We start from the raw sequence: 24,505 nt of genomic DNA, 5'->3' as shown, positions 1-24,505 counted from the left end.
GAACAGTATGAATTCTGCTACAAAGTGGTACAAGATTTTATTGATATATTTTCTGATTATGCTAATTTCAAATGAAAATTCCTGCCTTAAAATATTTTTTAATTTAATGGTCAGTATATTTTGTAAAAATCATGTTAATTTATTTCATAGTTGACATTAATATCCTTCATAATTTCTTTGTATATATTTTGTTATGCTTTAAAGGCCACCTGCTGTAAAGTTATTAAATCTTAAATATGCCCTTTAAAAACTGGAATAATGTATTAAGGTCAAATAATATCCCATAAAATATATATTTCTGCTAATATCAGTAAAAAATATTTTAATTTTTCATTAGATTCATGTCACTTAACTTCACACAGTCAGCGCCTCTAAAGATCTTAATATGCCGAGTGTGTTTATTTATGCAAGGTACTAACCACAGCTTCATTAGGAAACAATCGAGGACTGAGAAATTAGTGGAAAATTTCCTGGTATTGATTTCACAGCCCTGCACAGTGGCAGGTTTTGAAGGCAAACTTCCCGTGAAGATATGGCGTAAACAAGGAGTCCTATACGCCTCAGCCTCAGTCCATGTAGTTTTCCTTTACCTTTTAAAGATCAAAGAAGACTTTTCAACCTGAGTCCAGGTCTAAAACACACTGGAGTAATCGGTGGTTATGTAGTGATCCTTAAAAATGCATTTATCAAGACTGTGTTGTGACATCTTGTCGAGACAAAAGAGATGGGAAGGCCAGTGGCCCAGTGGGCTCGGGTCCAGCAAACCAGCTCGCAGAGCGTCACTCCCCTCGCGCCGCTTGCTCTCCATCCTTCTGGGTGGTTGACTCAGATGACCCTCTAAGAATCACACCCACTGCCCTTCTCACTCCTGTGTCCCCCGCCTGCACTCCACCATTCTGCCCTGCTTGTCATGAGCTATACCTCGAGGCACAATAAAAAATCACTTCCCATTCCAAAAGGTCAGATAGCGCATCTGACATGCACAGAGAAGCCAGGAGCTCCTGCCTGGGAAAAACAGTCGGGCAACCACAAGCAATTATGCTTTAAACTTTCTGAGAAGAAGTGTTTTGGTATTTTAAAAAATCTCTTGTAAAAGTTAAGACTGTTTGTAAGAAAAAAAATAGTTAAAATATAGATTTATACAGTCTTTTTAAGTCCCACTCCTTAATATTTAATAAAAGGAAAGAAAGAGATATCCTTACTCTAAAGACTAACTTGTTTTTGAATGGTTCCTATTGAGACGTCTGACACCGGATAATAATGATCTCATTGCCACTCAGGATTGGCTTGTGGGGCAAAAAAAAAAAGAGGACGAACATGGAAAGTTTTAATTTAATGGCAGCGACCTCTCTGTGGCCATCAGGTGCCTAAGCAGATGAGCACAATGTAAAAAAAGACATCTGGTCTATCTTTCTGTAATCATTTAACATGTGCATTTTGGGGTACTTTTTTTTTTTTTTTTGCTTTCTAAAAGAGATATGAATCTAAAGACCTAATTTGATATTTCCACTGGTAACTGATTGCGCGAGTGCAACCCAGGGTGAGTGATGTCCTAATAACAGGCCCACAGGTAATCAAGGTTCTTCTGCTCCTCCACGCCCCACCCAAAGGTCAGAGGAGCCCAGCTGAACAGACAAAAGCACAACTTTGTGAGAGCTGCCACCAGCAGCAGCCCTGGGCTCCTCATGCAGCTGACCGCCGCCCTCTCCCTTCTGGGTGCACTGATGGTGCTTTTGGGTCAAAGAGGAACACGGAGGGAGCTTTGCAAGACGCACCAGGTGGCTGCATTTGTTTCCATTGTTAAAGTCCCCAGCCCGAAGTCCTCCTTTGACTAAAGGGGAAGAGAGAAAGTTGAGCACCGAAGCCTAGAAACAGAGCTGCTGTTGGCAGTGATGGCAACAGGGGATCGCAGCGCCCCAGGGCCTGGATGGGGGCCAACTTCAGGAGCCTTCACTGAGCACCCTGCAGGCCCTTTCGTGGTCTAGCTGGCATCTCGTGTCGTGGGATTAAGGTACACCTTTTCAGGGGTGCCCTCGGGAAAGCACCCCGTTTGTGTGTATCTCCTGCCCTTTGGGCCGTCGCCTGCATCTGCTGAGGCTCCACGCTGGTGGTTCTGAGAACAGAGCAAACGCCACTGGCCCTGGGGTGCAGCACCCTGCTCCCTCCACAATCATGGCAGCACTTGCCTCCCCGGGGGGCTCAGTCACCAGCCTCTGGGCCCCTGCCATCATCCCGCGGCTCTGATTCCAGCCTCGGTGGGCGCTCCAGGACTCCGCATCCTGTCTGCCTTGCCCTGAAAGCTGGCACCTCCTCCCCTTGGGTCAAAGAAAGTCCGTTGTACATAACTGAACAGCGCCATGCTGGGAAAGTCGTTTTTCCTTTGACGTGTTTCTCTGTTGCATGCGGTTGCATTCAAAGGCCAAATAGCGATCAGAAGACGACCCGTTCTGATCTCCTTGCTTTATCGGTCACTGTGTGACTCGCTTTACAGTCTCTCTCATGTGCTTTACGAGTGAAGAATGCGCACCAGTGTTTTAAAAGGTATTTTTATGTATTTTTTAAAACTTTTTAAAATGAGCCTGATGCCTCTGTTTCAGCATTTGGAGACATGCCTTTTTTTAAAAAATGTATGATTACTGATATTTCTGTTGTGTTTAACTAAGTTGTGTTTAATTTATGTGCAATCTTTATAATATATGTATGTACTCTGGTTTCAACTATCATTTCTTTTTGTTTTATTCCATTTACCATTTGATCTTGCTCTGATTCCAGTGCCAGTGAATGTTGCTGAATTTGTATATGCAAATTGCAAGATCCAAAATATTCTGTTGCAAGGATAAATCTTTACTTTGACTTCCAGCCTGCGTCTCTTTCTTCAGTGAAGTCTCCTAATCTTATTCCTATGCCTTAAATCCTTCTAGACAAGACATTCATTAGGAGGTAAGCCTGGATTTATGTAGACAGTTTCAGGACTTGTAAAATCTAACTCAGAAGTGGCACAGATGTGTGTGGGCGTGGTGGCTAATGCACTGGCCTTCAGAAGCCCTGGGTGGTTCGTGAAGCCTGGATTATAACCGCCTTACGGAGGGCGACCCTCCCAGAGTCCAGACAGAAGCTCTGAACAGTGGTTTCTCAGAATACAAGGAAGGTGACCGAATGCTCCACGCCCACTGCCAGGTGGGATCAGAAAGCCTTTCCAACACTGCTTCTCCTCCTGAAACCTCGACTCCTGTTAGGCCTTCCTTTCCACATCTGTGTCTGGGGATCCCAGCTCACTCTCTTTTCACACCAGCTTCCTCTTTCAGATATTCTGGGCCTCATGTGGAAATTGAAGCATATGCTTTTTATTATTGGTTGCATTTATTTAATAAATTTTATAAGCTTTGTTATATTTGTTAAAATGGATCATCTGAAAACCTTTATTCCTCTTCATCTGAAAAAAATTACCTGCAATGAATGCTGTTTGCTCCTATGAACCCTCTAGCTATTGGGTTTGCCTTAGGGGTCTGTGGGTTTCCCAGGTGATGCTAGTGATAAAAGAACCCACTGGCCAGTGCAGGAGACATGAGAAGTGGGTTCGATCCCTGGGTTGGGAAGATCCCCTGGAGAAGGAAATGGCAACCCACTCCAGTATTCTTGCCTGGAGAATCCCATGGACAGACGAGCCTGGCAGCCTGCAGTCCATGGGGTTGCAGAGTTGGACAGGACTGAACGTGCACGTATGGATCTGTCTGCATGTCTGTTAAATAAGGGGCGGCTCACTTCTGCTCTCGGTGTGGAGGGGGCTCTCTCCCCCGTAAGTATAAGAGAGCAGGAGAGTGGGAGGCGCAGATGCAGCCTGAGGCAGGCAACAGCGGGGAGAGGGGCAAGGAGGAGTTTTGGAGGAGGGTCCGTGAGGACAGGAACCAGCAGCCGCAGCCAACTGGGGACCAACAGACTTGACCACCTGGAGGGGTGCACAGACTCAGCAGGGTGTGAGGGGCTGAGAGGGAACAAACCCCAGGCCTGCCTCAGAGAAGCCCATTGTCAAATAGAAACACACCAACGCACCCCCTGTGATAACAGATCCCAGGATGGGCCAGCAGGTGAGCCGATGGCCAGGGGAGGTCAGCACCTGGCTGGGACTGGATGGTGCAGGTTAGGGGCGTGACTTTTAGCAGGCTCTGGCTTTTCCAATAATTGAAGACCATCTACGGTGTGGATGGTCCCCATCACTAACCATGCCTTTCGAGCTCTTGTCAAGCTGAGGCAAAAGAAGAAAACCATGCCTCGATCAGTTTGCATTTCCCTAACTTCTAGTGGGCTGAGAATCTTTTCACATTTATTTGTATTTCATCTCTGAATCACCAATTTGTATTTTTTATCCATCTTCCTAATCGAGTCATTTGACTTTGCCTTATTATTTTGTTAGTCGCTCAGCCATGTCCAACTCTTTGTGACCCCATGGACTGTAGCCTGCCAGACTCCTCTGTCCATAGGATTCTCCAGGCAAGAATACTGGAGTGGGTTGCCATTCCCTTCTCCAAATTCATTTATAGTAATTCTGTTTAAAACATGGATAGTGACCCTTTGTTATTCATGTTACAGCCAACCCACCATAGGCTCCTACCCCTGGGACTTGCCCGCAAGTTCACTCCCAGAATCTGGTTGTGTCAGGGTGGCCAACCTCTGGCAAGCACGGTCATTTGCTGATTCTGCAGCCTGAACCAAATCCCTGTCCTGGAGTCCAGACAAGGAGGACAAGGCCTGGGTGGTGGGGAGTCCCCGCCCCCAAATACCAGGGCTGTTCCTGCAGGACCCAGCGGGCCTCCTGGCTGGGGGTAGGGTGGAGGGAGTTCCTGTCTGGCTATGGCAGTTGTGGAAATGCAGGCAGAAGGCTGGGAGCTGGCCCTCTGCCCCACCCCTTTCTGCCACTCACTGTCTCCATTTGGTATGATTTTCTTTCCCCCTTCCTCCCTTTAATAAAAATACTGAGTTTTAACATCATTTCATCTCAGACACTTCCTGCACCTGATCATCAGGGTAGACTCGTCAGTCTGCAGTCTGACCCTGGATGGACAAAGCTTCGTCCTAGAGGGGGTCACCTAGCTACCACTGTGCTCTGTTCCACCAGGAAGTACAGCATGACTCTGGGCCATGAAACGGGGGGCCAACCTCGCCCAGGAAACCAGGGTAGGGGAGAGAGGCTTCTTGGAGGGAGTCTCACTGGAGCTGAGCTCAGGGCTGAAGGGAAGCAGGAGTGGGGGAGAGCAGGGTGTGTGTGAGTGTGAGCATGAGTGTATGTGTGAATGAATGGGTGTGTATCCGTGTACACGTATGTGGGAATGAGTGGGTATGGATCCATGCGTATTTGTGTATGTGTGAATGAATGGGTGTGTATCCGTGTACACGTATGTGGGAATGAGTGGGTATGGATCCATGCGTATTTGTGTATGTGTGTGAATGAATGGGTGTGTATCCGTGTACACGTATGTGGGAATGAGTGGGTATGGATCCATGCGTATTTGTGTATGTGTGAATGAATGGGTGTGTATCCGTGTACACGTATGTGGGAATGAGTGGGTATGGATCCATGCGTATTTGTGTATGTGTGTGAATGAATGGGTGTGTATCCGTGTACACGCATGTGTGAATGAGTGGGTATGGATCCATGCGTATTTGTGTATGTGTGAATGAATGGGTGTGTATCCGTGTACACGTATGTGGGAATGAGTGGGTATGGATCCATGCGTATTTGTGTATGTGTGTGAATGAATGGGTGTGTATCCGTGTACACGTATGTGGGAATGAGTGGGTATGGATCCATGCGTATTTGTGTATGTGTGAGTGAATGGGTGTGTATCCATGTACACGTATGTGGGAATGAGTGGGTATGGATCCATGCGTATTTGTGTATGTGTGAATGAATGGGTGTGTATCCGTGTACACGTATGTGGGAATGAGTGGGTATGGATCCATGCGTATTTGTGTATGTGTGTGAATGAATGGGTGTGTATCCGTGTACACGTATGTGGGAATGAGTGGGTATGGATCCATGCGTATTTGTGTATGTGTGTGAATGAATGGGTGTGTGCCTGTGTGTACATGCATGCATGTGAACATTCTACGTGTGTGTATGAGCATATGCAATACTGTGTATCCGTGCATATGTATGTGAATGAATGGGTGTGTACGTATATGCATGTGTACATGTAGGCATGTGTGAGCATATGTAAGAAACCTTCCATATTCGTGTGTATGTATGCGTGTGTATGAATGAATGGGTGTATGTGTGTGTACATGTTCATGTATGCATGCGTGAATACTACAGGTCTGGGGTAGAGTCTTAACTAAGGAAGGCAGGAGATGACTGGTAGAAAATTAAAGCAGAAAGTCACGTCATGGAAAACTTGGAGATAAAGTAAAACTAGCTTCCATTTAATGAGAGCTTTCCATCAGGGGATGCTACTTTCTTGGAATCTGAGGCTCAGAGAAGTTACCAAATCACACAGCAAGTAGATGTTTATTTCTCGTACCCCATTCTCAAGCACACAATTAGCCTTGCTAAATAGTAATGGTTAATATTTCTATCTGATGCTTCCTCCCCCCAAAATGCTAAGGATGTGTCCTGTGGATGTGCATTTTTTAAAACATGTTTGTGACCTTCTCTAATTCAGCACCTACAACCATATAAAATAAAACCACCCTTCTTTTTAAAATTAATTTATTTTACAATATTGTATCGGTTTCGCCATACATTGACTTGAATCTGCCATGGGTGTACATGTGTTCCCCATCCTGACCCATATATATGCGTTAGTATACTGTATTGGTGTTTTTCTTTCTGGCTTACTTCACTCTGTATAATAGGCTCCAGTTTCATCCACCTCATTAGAACTGATTCAGATGTATTTTTTAATGGCTGAGCAATACTCCATTGTGTATATGTACCACAGCTTTCTTATCCATTCATCTGCTGATGGACATCTAGGTTGGTTCCATGTCCTGGCTATTATAAACAGTGCTGCGATGAACATTGGGGTACACGTGTCTCTTTCAATTCTGGTTTCCTCGGTGTGTATGCCCAGCAGTGGGACTGCTGGGTCATATGGCAGTTCTATTTCCAGTTTTTTAAGGAAAAAATCACCCTTTTTATGCTCTTGAAATACTTTGCTAAAGAAAGCAAGAAAATGTACTGATATATTTCAGTGAGATTTTGGGTTAGAAATGAACCCTAATAGCTTTTTAATTAATTTTTACCCCATTCCCCAGGAACACAGCTAATTGAAATTTTCTATATGTGAGGTTCATAATTATGGCTAAATCTGAAGTGCTGGCAGAACAACTGAATCATAGGAAATTCCTGTTTCCTTGAATTTTGTCTGAGTGACACACTGATGACTCACACGTTCAGAAGGCCTTTTCTAAGGAGGCTCGCACTTCCTCAAACACCATCCCTTCTGCTCGTCGGAACCCCACTCTTTGCGGCCCCACTTGACGATGACCTCCGATTTCAGGCAACGCCGTCTAAATAGCTGTATTAATAAGGCAGCCAAAAGAGCAAAAACAAATACCCCTGACCGAGACAGACGTGCCTGGATTCAAGCATTTGTTCAAACGCATTTATTGTGATGTGGACCTTGCTCCACGCCAGACCAGGGGGGAAACACAAGAGCCGACGGAGGCAGGGGTGACAGCTCCCGTGTCCGGGCACAGTGACGTCCCGGCCTCCAGCCTCACCTCCTCCAGGCAGCGCAGGCGGGCGGGGAGGCCTCCACACGGGTGCCTGGAGGGGGCGGGGTGCTTGTGTCCGACCCGGGGAACACGGAGGAGCCTGAGGACGGAGCGAAACAGCAGTGAGACGGGCGGCTCTGAAACCAGAGGGCGGACGTCCAGGCGAAAAACGAGATGCGACAGCCTCTTTCCGAGTGGGAGGCGCGTCTGGGCTTGCGGTGCTTCCCATCCGAGGTGAAGGCGCCAGGCCAGGCCAGCAGGTGTGGGCAGAGAAAGCCCAGGCGAGCGGAGACTCGGAGAACGGGACCCGAGGGCGCCGAGCGCCGCCGCAGCGCGGACTCAGGCAGGTGGGCAGACGCCCTCGGGCGGAAGCAGTCCTGGTTCAGACTCTCCACGTGAAACAGGCAAGCGGGCAGGCTTCCCTCGAGCAAAGCGCCGCGCTGCCCCGCAGATGGCGTCGCAGACCAGCCTCGGAATCACAGGTCTCTCGCCTCCGAGGCCAGGGCAGTGAGCGGAGGGCTGTCCTGTGCAGATGGCCCGCAGCCCGAGCGCCTGGACCCGCGGTCTCCCCGGGGTGAAGGCGGACACCCTAACTTTCATTTTTCTCGTCCTCTGCCCATTCATTTCTGCGTCCTGAGTGCCTGCCGGGCGCTAGAGAGAAGCCCCTGCCTTTCACATTTGCATGAGGACGTTCGTACACAAAGGACACAGACACACACACACAGAAGCATTTACAGCAGCGTGGCGAGTGCTGGAGCCCACGGCCAACGGGGATCGGCCGCGGCAGTCACAAACCCGGGGCTTCTATCACCGAGATGAAGGCCACGCCTTGGCAAACTCCCCCCACCCCCGCACCCCCTACTCAAGTTTTAACTTTTTTTACTAATTTAGGAGACTCAGCAGTCTCCTTCATAATCTCCATGTGGGGGCTTTTGAATAAACTCTTGAGTTAGAAAATTCGAAGCCTTCTTCCCTTAAACCCCCACCCCACCCCACCCCCAACAGCATTATTTACAGAATTCACTTTAAAAACTTATGGAAAATATTGTACTACAACTTATCACTAAATTCATTACGGCCCCACCACCACCCCACTTTAAACTTTTTAGCTATATATCTTCAGGGTCTCGACGACTTCTGGTTCTTATTTTCTTGACACACACATTGTCACTTTCCTGTTTGGGAAGAAAAATATCTCTTAAGTCATTTGAAAGAACAGTTTGTGTAACCAACTCTACTCTGCAAAAACCCGAATCCTTACAGGGTGCAACGCAGGCCTTTAGTTCCAGAAAACTAGTCTTGAGGTTGGAAATGAGCTTTAAAATACAGACTGTAAAAGCTGCCTTAAACTCTTTTTACTATGTAAATCTTTAAAGTTAAATATTGTGTCTTGACAGAAAGGTTGGTAAGCTATTTTTAAGTTATAAATACATCATAAAGAAGAAAAAAGAAATTTCCACATACGTTTTTCACTGATTTTTATAAATACCACTCAGAAAAAGTGAATTCAAATGTGTAATCAGGCTGAACCCTTTTGGACCTTCTAAACAACTGGTGTGTCCAAAGGGGACATCACTCAGTGCTAGCTGAGTGTGAGCAGAGACCACTCTTGGGTTGCTGTCTTTGGAAAGGGGAAAGGATACCAGGCTGCCTCCAAATGGGAACTGTTCATGGGACTGTTTGCCTACGGACACCCCACCGCTCTGTGTCCCAGCTTTCTGAGGGGACACCTTTGAAATCAAGCATTACTTTTTGGGAAGCTTGTTCAGTCTCTAACCACACACTGAAGGCAGTGCCTGGACCCTTAGTACAGGGTATGCAGTGAGCACTCAGAAAGTACTAACTGGATAAATCCCCTGAAAGAAGACGTCATTATGTGAATTTACTATTCAAAGTGGAATTCCCAAGCCACATCCACCTGAATATGGTTTAGATGCCTGCTTCTCCTGGTAGTTTAACTGGGAGTCGGCAGCGTATTATCCCATTTGCTGTGTCTGCTCTCGCAATGTGGGGTAAAACCTCTCCTGACATAGTCTCTAGGCTTAATAAAAGAACAGGAGATTACTAGCCTTTTGAAGACTGTGGGCACATCTCTTGGCACTCCGGGTCACTCTCTGTTCCGATGCACTCTCTGAAGGGTTTCCTCGAGGGCGGACGCTAACCTTTCTGGATCTCGAACACTTAGGGTCTGAATGTCCTGTCCCTTCTTTCTTTTCCTGCTTCTTCGCCAGGATGTCCACCCTTCCCTCCCTCGCTTTCTCCTCTGCAGCCTCAGGCAAAGGCGTCTGGTTCTGCCTCCCAGGCCTCAAGCGCGTCCTCCTCTCTTCAACTTTGCCCCGGGAGGCAGGCTTCTTGGCTCCATCTTCAGGGCTCCGGAGCTTCATCTCCTGGGAGGGCTGCACAGACTTCTTTTCGCTTCTTTTTATTTTCACCTTTTCTGCTGATATAAGAACCTCAGGTCTTTGCTCCTCTACAGAAGTTTTAGCAGGACGCCTGGAACGCAGGGACGCTCCCTAAAAAAATTTAAAAGACATCCACAAAATGTCAAGAATGAGGAATACAAATTACAGATCTCAAGGTGGAGAACATCATTTGAAAGTGAACTCAAAGGGGAATCAATTGCAACATTTTCCATTGATTCATATCCTAACATGCAAGTAAGTCTAAGCAAGTCAGGGGTGTACCTGTCAATTTGCTCCTACAGAGAAATCGCCATTTCCACCAATAAACCCTAAGTAAGGAATTCAGTATGAACTCCAACCACAACACCTGTCATATACGTCAGCGTGATTTTAACAAGCACTAAAAGGGTATTCCAGGAAAACACCCCACTATTCAGACAGCAAATGAATTCCTAATCCTTCAAGTCATTGCTAGAGCAGAACAGGGAAATTTCAATTTCTGGAATCCAATTTACAAACTTCTCTGACAACACTTATAGCTCCCCTACTGGCTTAGATGGTAAAGAATCTGCCTGCCATGCAGGGGACCTGGGTTCAATCCCTGGGTCAGGAAGATCCCCTGGAGAAGGGAATGGCAACCTACTCCAGTATTCTGCCTGGAGAAATCCATGGACAGAGGAGCCTGGTGGGCTACAGTCCATGGGGTCACAAAAAGTTGGACACAACTAAGCAACAAACACTTTCACTAACAGCCCTGACAGTTATGGGTGTCCCAGGAAACACACACACTCTGGGCAAATTGTTCTAACTGTTTAAGTACTGATGTAGATACTACTTGTTTTCAGCACTCCGGGTCTAGAACAAGGCAGGACCGAGTTGCCCACTTTTTCTCGGCACAAAGCTCCATATCTTTGAAAACGAACATAGGAAGATCCCCTGGAGGGTGAAACAGCAACCCAGTCCAGTGGGGTCCATGGGGTTGCAGAGTCGGACACGACTGAGGAACTAAACAGCTCTATAAATTCTAAGGCAATGCTTTCCAATGGTCTGCAGCTACTCACTGTGTTGACTGTGGACCCACACTTACATTGAGGTGACATACAGTTGATAGCAAATTTATGCCAGAATGGAGAGCATCCACCCACGTTGCCATGCTGTGCCAAGTCATTCAATCATGTTCGACTCTTTGCGACCCCACGGACTGCAGCCCGCCAGGCTCCTCTGTCCGTGGGATTCTCCAGGCAGGAAGACTAGAGTGGGCTGCCACGCCCTCCTCCAGGGGATCTTCCCGGCCCAGGGATCAAACCCGCATCTCTTATATCTCCTGCATTGGCAGGCGGGGTCTTTACGACTGTCGCCACCTGGGGAGCCCACCGGGCACAATCATATCACACCTCCCATCACCTTATTCGGAGCCTGTGTGACTTCTCCTTGCGGATCCATAGCTTTAGCTTTCAGGCCATCGTCAGGCAGGTTTCCCACAGGTTCAGTCGTTTGTGCCAAAGTCCGCAGGCTTCTCTTCTTCACTCCTGGGGGCTCGGGGGGCTCCCGTGTCTCCCTGAGGGCTGTCCTCTGCTTCTTCTGGAGTGGCCTCTCGTCCTCGGGGTCCTGGGCAGCTGTCACAGGGCGCAGTCTCTTCCTGCCTGTGACTCTGCCGTCTTCTCCCTGCTCCCTCTCGGGGGACGGGGGAACACAACTTTCACCTGGGTGTTCTGCAGGCTCTCTGCTGCCCGCAGGGTCTTCTGTGAATTTTACTTTAGGGGCCCTGAGGACTCGCCGGGACGTTTCTACAGGTCTTCTGTCTGCTGCTTGCTTTGGGGCTCTCTTGATGGCAGTAGCATTGCTTTCCACTTCCTTGGCCTGATCGGGCTTTTGAAAGGGCTCCTGGGAACTGGCCGGGTCTTCCATGGTCTTCTCCTGAAATGCTTTTCGCCGACTCCTGACGCCAATGAAGTTTTCTGCTGAGTCCAGGTTCCTCCTTGACATTTCCTTGGCCATTTTGACCTTGTTCTCATTGCCCACAGGTTCTGTGTGCATGGCTTCCCCTGGAGTCTGTGCAGGCCTGCTAAGCGCTGAGGGCTCGTCTACAGCCACTTTTCCGGGTGGTGACCTGAGCTGTCTCTGTCTACCTGTTCTCCTGGTGACTGGTTCTGCTGGTGGAGACTGGCGGGGTGCTGGAGCAGTCATAACATCACTCACTGGTTCCTTGGCCCCATCTCGCTTTTGGAAGAGCTCTTTGGTACCGGCCGGATCTTCCAGGGGTTGGGTCTTTTCCTTCAGTGTTCTTAGCCGGCTCCTGACCCCATTTTCTGCTGGATTGAGTTTCTGCTTTGAATTTTCTTTCAACACTCTGTTGTCTTTTTCATCACGTACAGGCTCGCTGTGTGTGGTTTCCCCTGGTGTCCCTGTGGGTTCTCTGAGCGCCGAGGGCCTTTCTATTTCTATGTCCACTTTCTCTGGTGACGCCTTAAGCCGCCTCTTTCTGCTTGTTGGTCTGGTGACGGGTTTTGCTGGTGGAGACTGGCGGGGCATTGCAACGGTTGTAACATCACCCTCTGGTTCTTTGACTAGATCTGGGTTTTGGAAGAGCTCTTTGACACTGGCTGGGTCTTCCAGGGGTTGGGTCTTTTCCCTCCGTGTTCTTAGCCTACTCCGGCCTCCAGTTACATTTTCTGCAGGATTGAGTTTCTGTCTTGGATTTTCCTTCAGCACTCCACTGTCTTTTTCATCACATGCAGGCTGGCCCTGCGTGCTTTCCCCTGGTGTCGGTATGGGCTCTTCTTTGTCGACTTTCTCTGGTGATGACTTGGGCTGCCTCTTTCTGCTTGTTGGCCTGGTGACCAGTTCTGCTGATGGGGATGGGCGGGGCCCTGGAGCTATTGTAACATCACTGTCTGCTTCTTTGGCCTGATTTGGCTTTTGGAAGAGCTCTTTGACACTGGCTGAGTCTTCCAGGGGTTGGGTCTTTTTCTTAAGTGTTCTTAGCCGACTCCTGATGCCTGTTACATTCTCTGCAGGACTCAGTTTCTGCCCTGAAGTTTCCTTCAACACCTTGGTGTCTTTTCCTTTGCCTACAGGCTCTGTGTGTGTGTCCCCTAGTGTCTGTGTGGGCCCTGTGGACACTGAGGGCCCTTCCACGGCCACTTTTCCTGGTGGTGACCTGAGCTGTCTCTGTCTGGTTGTTCTCCTGATGATTGGTTGTGCTGGTGGAGACTGGCAGGACACTGGAGTGATTTTTATATCACTCGCTGGTTCCTTGGTCTGGTTGGGCTTTTGGAAGGGATCTTTGACTCTGGCTGGGTCTTCTGTGGGTTGGGCCTTTTCTTTAACGTTTCTTAGCCGACTCTTGACACCAGTTACATTTTCTGCTGAGGCCAGTTTCTGCCTTGAAGTTTTCTTACACACTTTGATGTCTTTTTCATCCTTTACAGCTTCTTTCTGCATGCATGTGGCTTCCCCCGGAGTCTGGGAGGGCCTCCTAAGTGCTGGGGGCTCTTCTACACCCACTTTCTCTGGCGATGACCTGAGTTTCTTTCTACCTGTTCTCCTGGTAACTGTTTCTGCTGGTGATTTACAGGGTATGGCGGGGGGCTGGTCATCAATCATTATGGGTTGCTTTGCATTATCTGGGCTTTGGAAGAGCTCTTTGAAGCCACTCAGGTCTTCCAGGGGCTGGGCTTTCTCCTTAGGTATCCTGGGCTGCCCCTTGCGTGCAGTTACATTTTCTGCAGAGTCCAGTTTCTCTTCTGGAGCTTCCTGAGACACTGCAGTGCCTCTGTCACCAGCTTCTGGTTCTCTGGGTGACTGTGTGGTTTCCCCCGGTGTTTGCTGAGGCATCCTGAGAGCTGAGCAGTCTTCCTGCTTGTCCACTGTCTTGGAAGGTGTCCTGAGATGCCCCCTTCTACCTGGTGTTATGGTGACTGGTTCTGGTTGTGGAGACTGACAGAGCATTTTAGGGATACTGTTATCAGTCATAGGTTCCTTGGATTGACATGGGGTTTGGAAGAGCTCTTTAAAGCCAGCCAGGTCTTCCAGGGGCTGGGCCTTTTCCCTAAGTGATGCTCTTGACCGCCTCTTGCTTCCAGTTAAACTTTCTGCTGAGTCCAGTTTCTGCCTTGGAGTTTTCTTAAAGGGTTTTTCTTCACCATCACCTGCTGGTTCTCCTTCTGAGTGCCTGGGTCCCCCTGGAGTCTGTGCGGACCTCCTGAGTGCTGAGAGCTCCTCCTTTACACCCACTTTCTGGGGAGGTGACTTGAGTCGTCTCTTCTCACTTGTTGGCGTGTTGAATGGTTCTGCTGGTGGAGATTTACAGGGCATTGTGGTGAGTTTGCCATCAGTCATTGCTCCGTTTGCACGATCTGGGGTTTGGAAGAGCTCTTTCAAGCCATCCAGGTCTTCCAAGAATTGGGCCTTTTCCTGGGGTGTCCTTGGCCGCCTCTTGCTTGCAGTTAAGTTTTCTGCAGGGTCTGGTTTCTCTTCTGGAGTTTCCCAAGATGCTGCCGTGCTTCTGCCACCACCCTCTGGTTCTTTGGGTGAGTGTGTGGTCATCCCTGGTGTATGTGTAGGCTTCCTGAGAGCTAAGCAGTCTTCTTGCATGTCCACTTTTTGGGAAGGTGTCCTGAGACTTCCCCTTCTACCTGGTGTTATGTTGACTGGTTCCAGTGGTGGAGACTGACAGAGCATCATATGGGTTTTGAGAACTGCCCTTGGCTCCTTGGTATGATCTGGGGTCTGGAAGAGCTCTCTGAAGCCAGTCAGGTCTTCTAGAGATTGGACCTTTTCCTTGGGTGTTCTTAGCTGCCTCTTAATTCCAGTCACATTTTCTGCAGGGTCCAGTTTCTGCCTTGGTGTTCCTGTGAATGCTTTGATGTCTTCAAAGTCACCTGCTGCTTCTCCTGAGTGCCTGGTTCCCCCTGGAGTCCGTGCAGACCTCCTGAGCACTGAGAGCTCCTCCTCTATGCCCACTTCCCGGGGAGGTGACTTGAGTCGTCTCTTCTTACTGGTCGGCGTGTTGACTGTTTCTGCTGGTGATTTATAGGGTGTTTTGGTGGTTTTGGCATCTGTCATTTGTTCCCTGGCTTGATCTGGGGTTTGGAAGAGCTCCTTGAAGCCGGTCAGGTCTTCCAGGGACTGGGCCTTTCCCTTGGGTGTCCTTGGTCGCCTCTTGGCAGAAGGTGCCTTTCCTGCAAGGTCTGGCATCTCTTCTGGAGCTTCCTGAGACACTGCGATTCTTCTGTCACCAGCCTCTGCTTCTCTGGGTGACAGTGTGGTTTTTCCTGGTGTTTGTTGAGGTTTCCTGAGAGCTGAGAGGTCCTCCTGCACATTCACTTTCTGGGAAGGTGTCCTGAGATGTCCCCTTCTACTTGGTGTGTTGACTGGCTCTGATTGTGGAGATTTACAGGGTGTTTTGGTGGTTTTGTCATCAGTCATTGGTTCCTTGGCTTGATGTGGGGTTTGGAAGAGTTCTTTGAAGCCAGCCAGGTCTTCCAGAGGTGGGGCCTTTCCCTTGGGTGTCCTTGGCCTCCTCTTACTTCCAGCAGAATTCTCTGCAGGGCCCAGTTTCTGCTTTGGTGTTTCCTTAAACGATTCAGTGATTTTATCTTCATCTCCTGGTTCTCTGCACCATGTATGCATGGTTTGCCCTGACGCTGGTATGGGTCTCCTGAGCACTGACAGTTCTTTCTCTGTATCCACCTTCCCAAGAAGTGTCCTGAGCTGTCTCTGTCTATTGGTTGGTGTGACAGTTAACTCTGGTTGGGAAGATGTGCAGAGCATTTGGGGTGTTTTGAGAACAGCCCTTTGCTCCTTGGTGTGATCTGGGGTCTGGAAGAGCTCTCTGAAGCCAGTCAGGTCTTCTAGAGATTGGACCTTTTCCTTGGGTGTTCTTAGCTGCCTCTTAATTCCAGTCACATTTTCTGCAGGGTCCAGTTTCTGCCTTGGCGTTTCCATGAATGCTTTGATGTCTTCACCATCACCTGCTGCTTCTCCTGAGTGCCTGGTTCCCCCTGGAGTCTGTGCAGGCCTCCTGAGCACTGAGAGCTCCTCCTCTATGCCCACTTCCCGGGGAGGTGACTTGAGTCGTCTCTTCTTACTTGTTGGTATGTTGACTGGTTCTGCTGGTGGAGATTTACAGGGTATTGTGGGTTTTTCATCTGCCATTGTTTCCTTGGCTTGATGTGGAGTTTGGAAGAGCTCCTTAAAGCCAGCCAGGTCTTCCAGTAGTGGGGTCTTTCCCTTGGGTGTCCTTGACCTCCTCTTGGTTGCAGGTACATCTTCTGCAAGGTCTAGCATTTCTTCTGGAGCTTCCCGAGACACTGCGATTCTTCTGTCACCAGCCTCTGGTTCTCTGGGTGATTGTGTGGTTTCCCCTGGTGTTTGCTGAGGTTTCCTCAGAGCTGAGAGGTCTTCTTGCATGTCCACTTTCTGGGAAGGTGTTCTGAGACGTCCCCTTCTAGTTGGTGTTATGTTAACTGGTTTCAGTTGTGGCGACTGGCCAAGCATTCTGGGGGTTTTGACAATAGCCTTTGGCAGCTTGGTGTGGGTTGGGGTTTGGAAGAGCTCTCTGAAGCCAGTCAGGTCTTCGAGAGATTGGACATCTTCTTTAGGTGTCCTTGACTGCCTCTTAATTCCAGTCACATAATCTGCAGGGTCCATTTTCTGCCTTGGCATTTCCTTGGATACTTTGATGTCTTCATCACCATCTGCTGGTTCTCTATCTGAGTGCCCAGTTCCCTTTGGTGTTTGTTGAGGTTTCCTGAGAGATGAGAGCTCCTCCTCTACGTCCACTTTCTGGGAAGGTGTCCTGAGACGTCCCCTTCTACTTGGCGTGTTGACTGTTTCTGCTGGAGATTTATAGGGTGTTTTGGTGGTTTTGGCATCTGTCATTTGTTCCCTGGCTTGATCTGGGGTTTGGAAGAGCTCCTTGAAGCCGGTCAGGTCTTCCAGGGACTGGGCCTTTCCCTTGGGTGTCCTTGGTCGCCTCTTGGCAGAAGGTGCCTTTCCTGCAAGGTCTGGCATCTCTTCTGGAGCTTCCCGAGACACTGCGATTCTTCTGTCACCAGCCTCTGCTTCTCTGGGTGACAGTGTGGTTTTTCCTGGTGTTTGTTGAGGTTTCCTGAGAGCTGAGAGGTCCTCCTGCACATTCACTTTCTGGGAAGGTGTCCTGAGATGTCCCCTTCTACTTGGTGTGTTGACTGGCTCTGATTGTGGAGATTTACAGGGTGTTTTGGTGGTTTTGTCATCAGTCATTGGTTCCTTGGCTTGATGTGGGGTTTGGAAGAGTTCTTTGAAGCCAGCCAGGTCTTCCAGAGGTGGGGCCTTTCCCTTGGGTGTCCTTGGCCTCCTCTTACTTCCAGCAGAATTCTCTGCAGGGCCCAGTTTCTGCTTGGGAGTTTCCTTAAACAGTTGGATGCTTTTAGCATCTCTTGGTTCTCTTTGAGTGGGCGTGGCTTTTCCCGGTGTTTCGGAGAGCTTCCTAAGGTCCGAGAAACCTCCGACATCCACTTTCTGGGAAGGTGTCTTGAGCTGTGTGCTCATCCTGGTGGGTGTGCTGATGGCTCCTGGCTCGGGAGATTTACAGGTCATCTTTGTGGCTTTGTTCTCTGCGTCCGTCACTTCCTTGGCATGAACTGGGGTCTGTAGGAGACTCAGGATGTCCAGCTGCTTCTCTTCCGGCTCTGTGTCCTGCGATCTCTGGAGGGTGGTCAGGTCTGCCGCTGGTTCACACTTCAGCTCCGAGGCTCTTCTTGATCTCCTCACAGCTATCGTCTTTTCAGAATTTTCTTTCGATTCGATGTTTTGCTTACATTGTTTGAAAGACTCTTCACTTTGCTTTGTGTCTCTCTCCAGCTTTGGCTCTGGTTGTGGTGTTTTCCTCAGACGTCTTCCCAAGATGTCCTTGACGGTGTTGGGTTTTGCGTCTTGGTTCTCTGGCCCTGTACCCGGCGTGTGCACACTGCTGAGCTCCACAGACCTTCTAGACCTGTTTGCACTTGATGTTGCCTTTGGAGTCGCTGCCGTGGACACTGGAGTTTTCATCTCAGCAGCTGCGGTTTTATTCGCGCTCCTCGGTGTTTTCACAGGATCTTCGCTCATTTTAATACTGGGACGTCTCAAGGCAGGGCTTGCAGAACTTTGATCAGATGGCCCTTTCGCTGTATCCTGAGTCCTAGGAAACACATTCTCGCCTATAAAATATTAAAATACACATGATAAACAGATTCTGTTCACTGTGTTGTGCCAATTTGCTATCTGATTCTCATAAAATATTACTTAAAAGCTAGTTTTGGCTCCCATCTACCCTCCAGGATATGAGGCTGTCTCTATCAGACAGATAAATCTGTCTGATATGAACCACACCCATGTATGAATAATGCTGCTGCTGCTAAGTCACTTCAGTCGTGTCCGACTCTGTGCGACCCCATAAACTGCAGCCCACAAGGCTCCCCCGCCCCTGGGATTCTACAGGCAAGAATACTGGTGTGGATTGCCATTTCCTTGTCCAACGCATGAAAGTGAAAGTGAAAGTGAAGTCGCTCAGTTGTGTCCGACTCTTAGCGACCCCATGGACTGCAGCCCACCAGGCTTTTCCATCCATGGGATTTTCCAGGCAATAGTACTGGAGTAGGGTGCCATTGTCTTCTCCGATGAATAATGTTATGGGTGCTGTAAAGTGAGGTCATCATAGGTGGCGGTAAGGAGCTACAGGAATTAGGTAAAAGAAAAATAATTCCTTAGCAGGAGTTCCCTGGGACTTCCCTGATGGTCCAGTGGTTAAACCTCACCTTCCAATGCAAGAGGTATGGGTTGGATCCCTGGTCAGGGAGAGAAAATCCCACATGCCTCTTGGCTAAAAAAAACGAAAATATAACACAGAAGCAGTATTGTAATGAATTCAATAGACTTGAAAAATAGTCCACATTAAGAAAAAAAAATCTTAAAAAAGAAAGAAGGATCCTCTGAAGGCTGCCATCAAGGTCTCAGTGACACAGACATTTTTCATCAAACCAGAGAAACAGCTGTTCAATCTGCTGGACCACCAATGCAATTATGGGGATTATACTTCGCATGCTTAGGGTCTGTGTTACACAGGAAACATGTATTTTTCAGCGACAGGAAGCACCTCAAGCGTAGCATGTTATTCTCGCTACGACAGGCACATGGTGATCAGTGTGAATGGCAGAGAAGATAGACACTGTGTGTCCTTCTCATACTCATCCTGCAGCAGGCATCCACCCCAGAGAAGCCTCAGTACCTGCGTGGTGCACACCTGCTGTCTTTCTCTTTGCTGACAGCACTTTCACATCTGAGTAATTTACATACAAGTATGATGAGAGCTTCCCTTCTAGCTAAGTTGGTAAATAATCTGCCTGCAATGCAGGAAACACAGGTTCGATCCCCAGGTCAGGAAGATTCTCTGGAGAAGGAAATGGCAACCCACTCCAGTATTCTTGCCTGGAGAATCCCATGGACAGAGGAGCCTGGCAGGCTACAGTCCATGGGGTTGCAAGAGTTGGACACAACTTAGCAACTAAACCACCACCATGATGAGAGAGGGCTTCCCAGGTGGTGCTAGTGGTAAAGAACCCACCTGTCAATGCAAGAGACTTAAAAGACACAGGTTTGATCTCTGGGTAGGGAAGATCCCCTGGAGGAAGGCATAGCAACCCATTCCAGTATTCTTGCCTGGAGAATCCCATGGCCAGAGGAGTCTGGTGGGCTAAATACTGTCCCTGGGGTCACAAAGAGTCAGACCCAACAAGCAACCTAGCACACACACACACGATGAGAGATGATTATACTTGGCTGCTTGTCAACCTCTTCACTTAGGCAAGATGAAGAAGGCCACGTGCACACAGGGAGCTTATGGTTAGTAAACGGGTTTGCCTTTTTATGCAAGTCTCTGAAAGCCAGTGCTGGTTCCACTGCTGATAGAAACTCCCCCTGTAAACAATGGGACAAAGAAGCTGGACAGCATAGTTTGTCAGGAGTATCTGTCGTGGAGAGATAATACCATAGCAGTTGTAACAAAAGACTGTCTACAGTTCTGACTGAAAAGATCAAAGTGCTGGGGTAAAAAAAGGAAACCAACCAAAATTTTCCAAAGTGCACAGCAGAGGTTTCTCTCCTGAAAGAGGTCCTGGAAGCTCTTCTCCAAGCAAATCCTCTGAATTCGGAAAAGTCGGGGGACACATGCTCATCCTTTGCGGCTTCTCTTTCCCTGGTGTCTTGAACATTTCAGGCAGCCCTGTTACACAACAGTGGAAAAGCAGTTAGTAGACTCCCCATACCTGCAAACAAGCGTGCCCGTCCCCAAGCACAGGGGATGGCAGAAGGTAAATAACAGATCACCCCCTAGAATTCCTGGGATACAGAGTCTTAGGGGAGGGTGATGCTGGTTGTGAACCCATTTTTAGAAGCGGGCACTGGGGAGTTAGATCATTTATACGTCTCCTCTGCCCTTCTTCTTAGAAAGAAGATCTAATGAAGCAGGTTGACATCTGCAGTCTTTTAGAGTGTTCTCCAGATGTGAGCGCTGTGGAGAGGGCAGAGATTGCCCCGTGGGGTCTCCCTACCATGCCTGCCGAAACCTAGGGCCCTCAAGCTCCTTGAAATGTACAAACAAAATGTCTCCAGATTTTAAAAGTGATATAGGACTGCCCATTTTTAGTACTCTCAAGTAATAATATCACCTTCTTTTCATTTTAACACCAAAGGGCAGTACTAACAAAACCTCAAGCTGGGAAAAAAAATACAGTTCTCCAAAGGGAAGATTTAAGTTTCTCAAACATTCATTATCCCCCATTCTCCTTACTGTTCTCATTCTGACAACAACGGATCAAAAAGATGCTCTCAGGTTGGCAGCGTCTGCAAAGTATGTTTGGGAGCCTGTTCTGAAGGTGCCCAAGCCAGCCAAGCCCCTTAAAACCTCATCCATCCACTACTGCTCAGGCATCACTGAAAATATCCAGGATATTTAGGCTTCATCATGTGTTAATGTTTTGTCATAAAGTACTAACGCTGAGGGCGACCATTGTTGCATGTCTACAGAATGTTTTGAAGGAAGGCTGAGAACATCCACACCCCACGTGCTAAGTATTTAAACTTCTCTTCATCTTCGTCTTCATTGTTTGACAACATATACCTTAATACACTCTCAGTGAGCGCAGTTTACAGGGATACACAGATACACATGGAGCTCCATGTTGGGTGGTATAAGCTCCATTGTTTTTTTAATTTTTATTTATTTATGTTTGGCTGTGCTGGGGGGTCTTCACTGCTGAGTGGGCTTTTCTCTGGTTGTGCCAACTGGGGGCTGCTCTTGAGTTACGGTCCAGGCTTCTCAGGGTGGTGGCTTCTCTTGCTGCAGAACACGGGCTCTGGAGCGCAGGCTCAGGATTTGAGGCACATGCGCTTAGTTACTCTGTAGCACATGGGATCTTTCCAGACCAGGGCTCAGAACCAGTCTCCTGCATTGGCAGGCGGATGGTTATCCACTGAGCCACCAGGGAATCCCGAGCTCCAAGTTTTTTTCCCCTCAGGGAGCATCCTGTCAGAATGCTGGTTACCACTGTTCTACATTTTTGTAGTTTGCTTTTAAAAAGCTAAGGGTGTTGCTCCAGATGTGACTTTAATTAGAGGGCATCTTGCATTGTTATGTAAGTGGTACAGTAATTTTCCCATCTGAAAATCTGCCAGGAGACAAAAACGGGATGCCACCTAATGGATGCAAGTGGCACCTCCCACCAGAAGTGGGAGCTCAGAATGAAAGCCACTGGGCAAGCCATGCACCAGTAGCATCAAATCTCAAAGCCAGGGCCCTGCCGTGGCCCTAACCTGGTCCAAGAGTAAGCAGGTCACATCACACTTTAAAAATAGCAACACTGGCTCAACTACAAAAGGTTTAAAGAAGCCCTTCCACAGGCCTTTGTTCCATAAAACAAGCGGAGGAAGTCTTCAAGAAGCAAAATATCACTTAAATCAAATACCCCAACTCCGGGGAAACCTATTGGTAGAGATGCAAAGAAAGCGCAATTACTTGAGCAAGCCTGCTTTCCTCACCAACCACACAGCGGCTGCCAGTTTCCTGTACCTGTGATGCTCTCCCAGCCAACGATGTGCGTTCACTTAGGTGACCACCAAGGATCTACCTAAGGGCACACAGAGCTGTATTCCATACCCTGTAGTAACTCATAATGGAAGAGAATTTTAAAAAGAATATAGCCGTCACCTGGTGGTCCAGTGGTTAAGGATTCGCCTTCCAACGTAGCGGACATGGGTTTGATCCCTGGTCAAGGAACTAAGATCCCATATGTCAGAGGGGCAACTAAGCCTGCTTGTCTCAACTACTGAGCGTGCGTCACCATGACTAGAGAGAAGCCTGCGTGCCACAAAGAACTGACACAGCCAAATGAGTAAAACAGCTAAAGAAATATTTTTTAAAAAATAATTATATACATATATATTTGAATCTCTGTGCTATACACTTAAAACTAACACAACACTGTAAACCAACTACTCTTCAATCCAAAGGGAAGACATTTCCCGTCTGCTTCCTGCAGGACGTGTGACCCCAAATCGTTGAGGACCGGTCCTTGCACTCCAATCCAGCTCCCTCTTCCTTGAACACCATGTCGCACCCCGTCCCCACCCCTGAGTTGTCTGGATTATTTATCTTCCTGTCCCAGGCACAGCAGATAAACAAACGAGACGCCCACCCAGGTGGGACCCCCACAGGAGGAGGACAGGGCTCTGGTTTATAAGAGCCAGGGCTATGCTTTTACCTGAAAGATCTTCACTGAAGTCCCTTGGTTTGCTGACCATGAAGTTGTTTATCACCCTGTAGGGCCGAGCCGGCACGGTCACTTTCTCGAGCTGAGCTTTCCCTATGACGATGGTGCAGGGAGAGTTTGCGTGGCCGGTGCTGAACTGACTGTGAACGGGGCCAGGCGGCTTCTGGAAAATGATCGGGAGATCAACAATACGTCAAAGCCTGAAAGCCACCCTTTGCGTCCCCCTGACACGTCAAGAGCACACTCCACGTTGGAACACGCACCTTCGGAGTGTTGGCTCTTCTCTGCCGTCTGCCCGGCTGCTTGGGAAGGCCACGTTTCACAGCTTTATTCTGGGCCTGCTTGGCACCGAGTTTCACTACATCTGCCCATGATCTTGCCACTGTCACAGGAAAGAGATGCGGAGACGTTTCCAAACCGGCACCCACGGAAAAGTCCACCTTGAACCCCATCTGCAGACACCACGCACTCACCGATCAAATTGGCCTCTGAGGCACCACTCCTTCTCCTGGAGAAAATCGTCTGGAGGATCCCGTGCTGGCTCCGCTCCAGGGATGCTCTCTGGGGAGGGAGGCTGCTGCTCCGTCTCCCTCCTTTCCTGGGGACATCTGTCTGATGCGGGGACCTGCCAACCCCCGACACGCAAGACGCCTTGGACAGCCTGCGGCATCGGTCAGGAGTGGCCGCAGAAGCGTGGACGGCGTTAGCAGCCGGAGAGCTCATGAAGGCATCCGGTGAGGTCACTTCCAGACGGACTTCTGAAGAATCTTCTTTCCCTGATGGCTGGGGCTGCTCCTGGCAATTGGAATGTGTGTAGGAAACCTTACCCCAAATATAACATCTGTGTAATGAATGCGAAAACCCTACCCACTCAACAATTTTAGTTGTGTAAATCTCAAAGCACTGACTGCTCCGACTAGTGTCTGTCAAGCATACAGTAGAGATAGGAGTCTGTGTCTCTCACTTAAAAAGAAGGGGGAAAAGAAAGCACTGAATAAGTCTTGACTGAGGCATTTCCAGTGGAAAGGTGGAAGGAACTTCCTGATGAGTGGGGCTCTGATCTATATCCAAGGAAACACCCTTCGTGGGAGTCTAACCACCTCGGGTTAGCGTGGGTTCAGCCCATTTCCGGGGCTCATACAAAAGAGGTGGGAAGGAGACATACCTCATGCTCCTATAGCAACAGGAAAAGAAAATTAACTGAAATGAAAAGAAATTAAAGACTACCCAGGCCTTCTGGAGAAGGGGAGCTGGGGGGTGGGGGGCACACCTCTCTAGAGATACAAGATCACACCCCTAAAGGGTCAGTGATGAAAAATTCTAAAGAGCTGATGGTCAAAACCATGGTGTGCATGCCATCCAAGCTCTGTCTTTCACCTTGTCATTCTAAAAGGGAAAGAACACAATCTTACAGCTCTGTCTTTCCAAATGGTATTTAACTATAACCCGAGTGTGACCACTTGGCCCAGAAGTGTGGTCAGCAGGCTGCCTCTGCAGAGAAGGGAGGTCCTGAGGACCCACCTGTGCTCAGCCACCCTTGGGTTGTGGTTTGGAACTCAGGGGTCCATTTGCCAACACCTCTGGGAATGCGTTCTCACA

General features: G+C 48.6%; 2 protein-coding genes across 6 annotated transcripts in view; one reads left to right on the top strand and one right to left on the bottom strand.

The window, feature by feature from the left end:
• PTPRE (protein tyrosine phosphatase, receptor type E) overlaps window positions 1-2,859 on the top strand; it is a 179,558-nt gene extending 176,699 nt beyond the window's left edge. For all 3 annotated transcript variants that reach the window (XM_018041550.1, XM_018041551.1, XM_018041552.1), the window contains one exon: window positions 1-2,859. In XM_018041550.1, coding sequence (XP_017897039.1) covers window positions 1-75 — 75 coding nt within the window. In that variant the 3' untranslated portion in view covers window positions 76-2,859.
• Window positions 7,583-24,505, bottom strand: part of MKI67 (marker of proliferation Ki-67) — a 29,619-nt gene continuing 12,696 nt past the window's right edge. For all 3 annotated transcript variants that reach the window (XM_005698601.3, XM_018041459.1, XM_018041458.1), the window contains exons 9-15: window positions 23,380-23,701; window positions 23,170-23,288; window positions 22,898-23,069; window positions 20,206-20,361; window positions 11,520-18,301; window positions 9,783-10,226; window positions 7,583-8,888 (exon numbers count right to left, since the gene is read on the bottom strand). In XM_005698601.3, coding sequence (XP_005698658.2) covers window positions 8,823-8,888; window positions 9,783-10,226; window positions 11,520-18,301; window positions 20,206-20,361; window positions 22,898-23,069; window positions 23,170-23,288; window positions 23,380-23,701 — 8,061 coding nt within the window. In that variant the 3' untranslated portion in view covers window positions 7,583-8,822. The remainder of the gene's footprint in view (window positions 8,889-9,782; window positions 10,227-11,519; window positions 18,302-20,205; window positions 20,362-22,897; window positions 23,070-23,169; window positions 23,289-23,379; window positions 23,702-24,505) is intronic.

This window comes from Capra hircus, chromosome 26 (genome assembly GCF_001704415.2).
Source record: "Capra hircus breed San Clemente chromosome 26, ASM170441v1, whole genome shotgun sequence".
Lineage (NCBI taxonomy): Eukaryota > Metazoa > Chordata > Mammalia > Artiodactyla > Bovidae > Capra > Capra hircus.
This window is presented reverse-complemented; position numbering and strand designations above follow the sequence as displayed.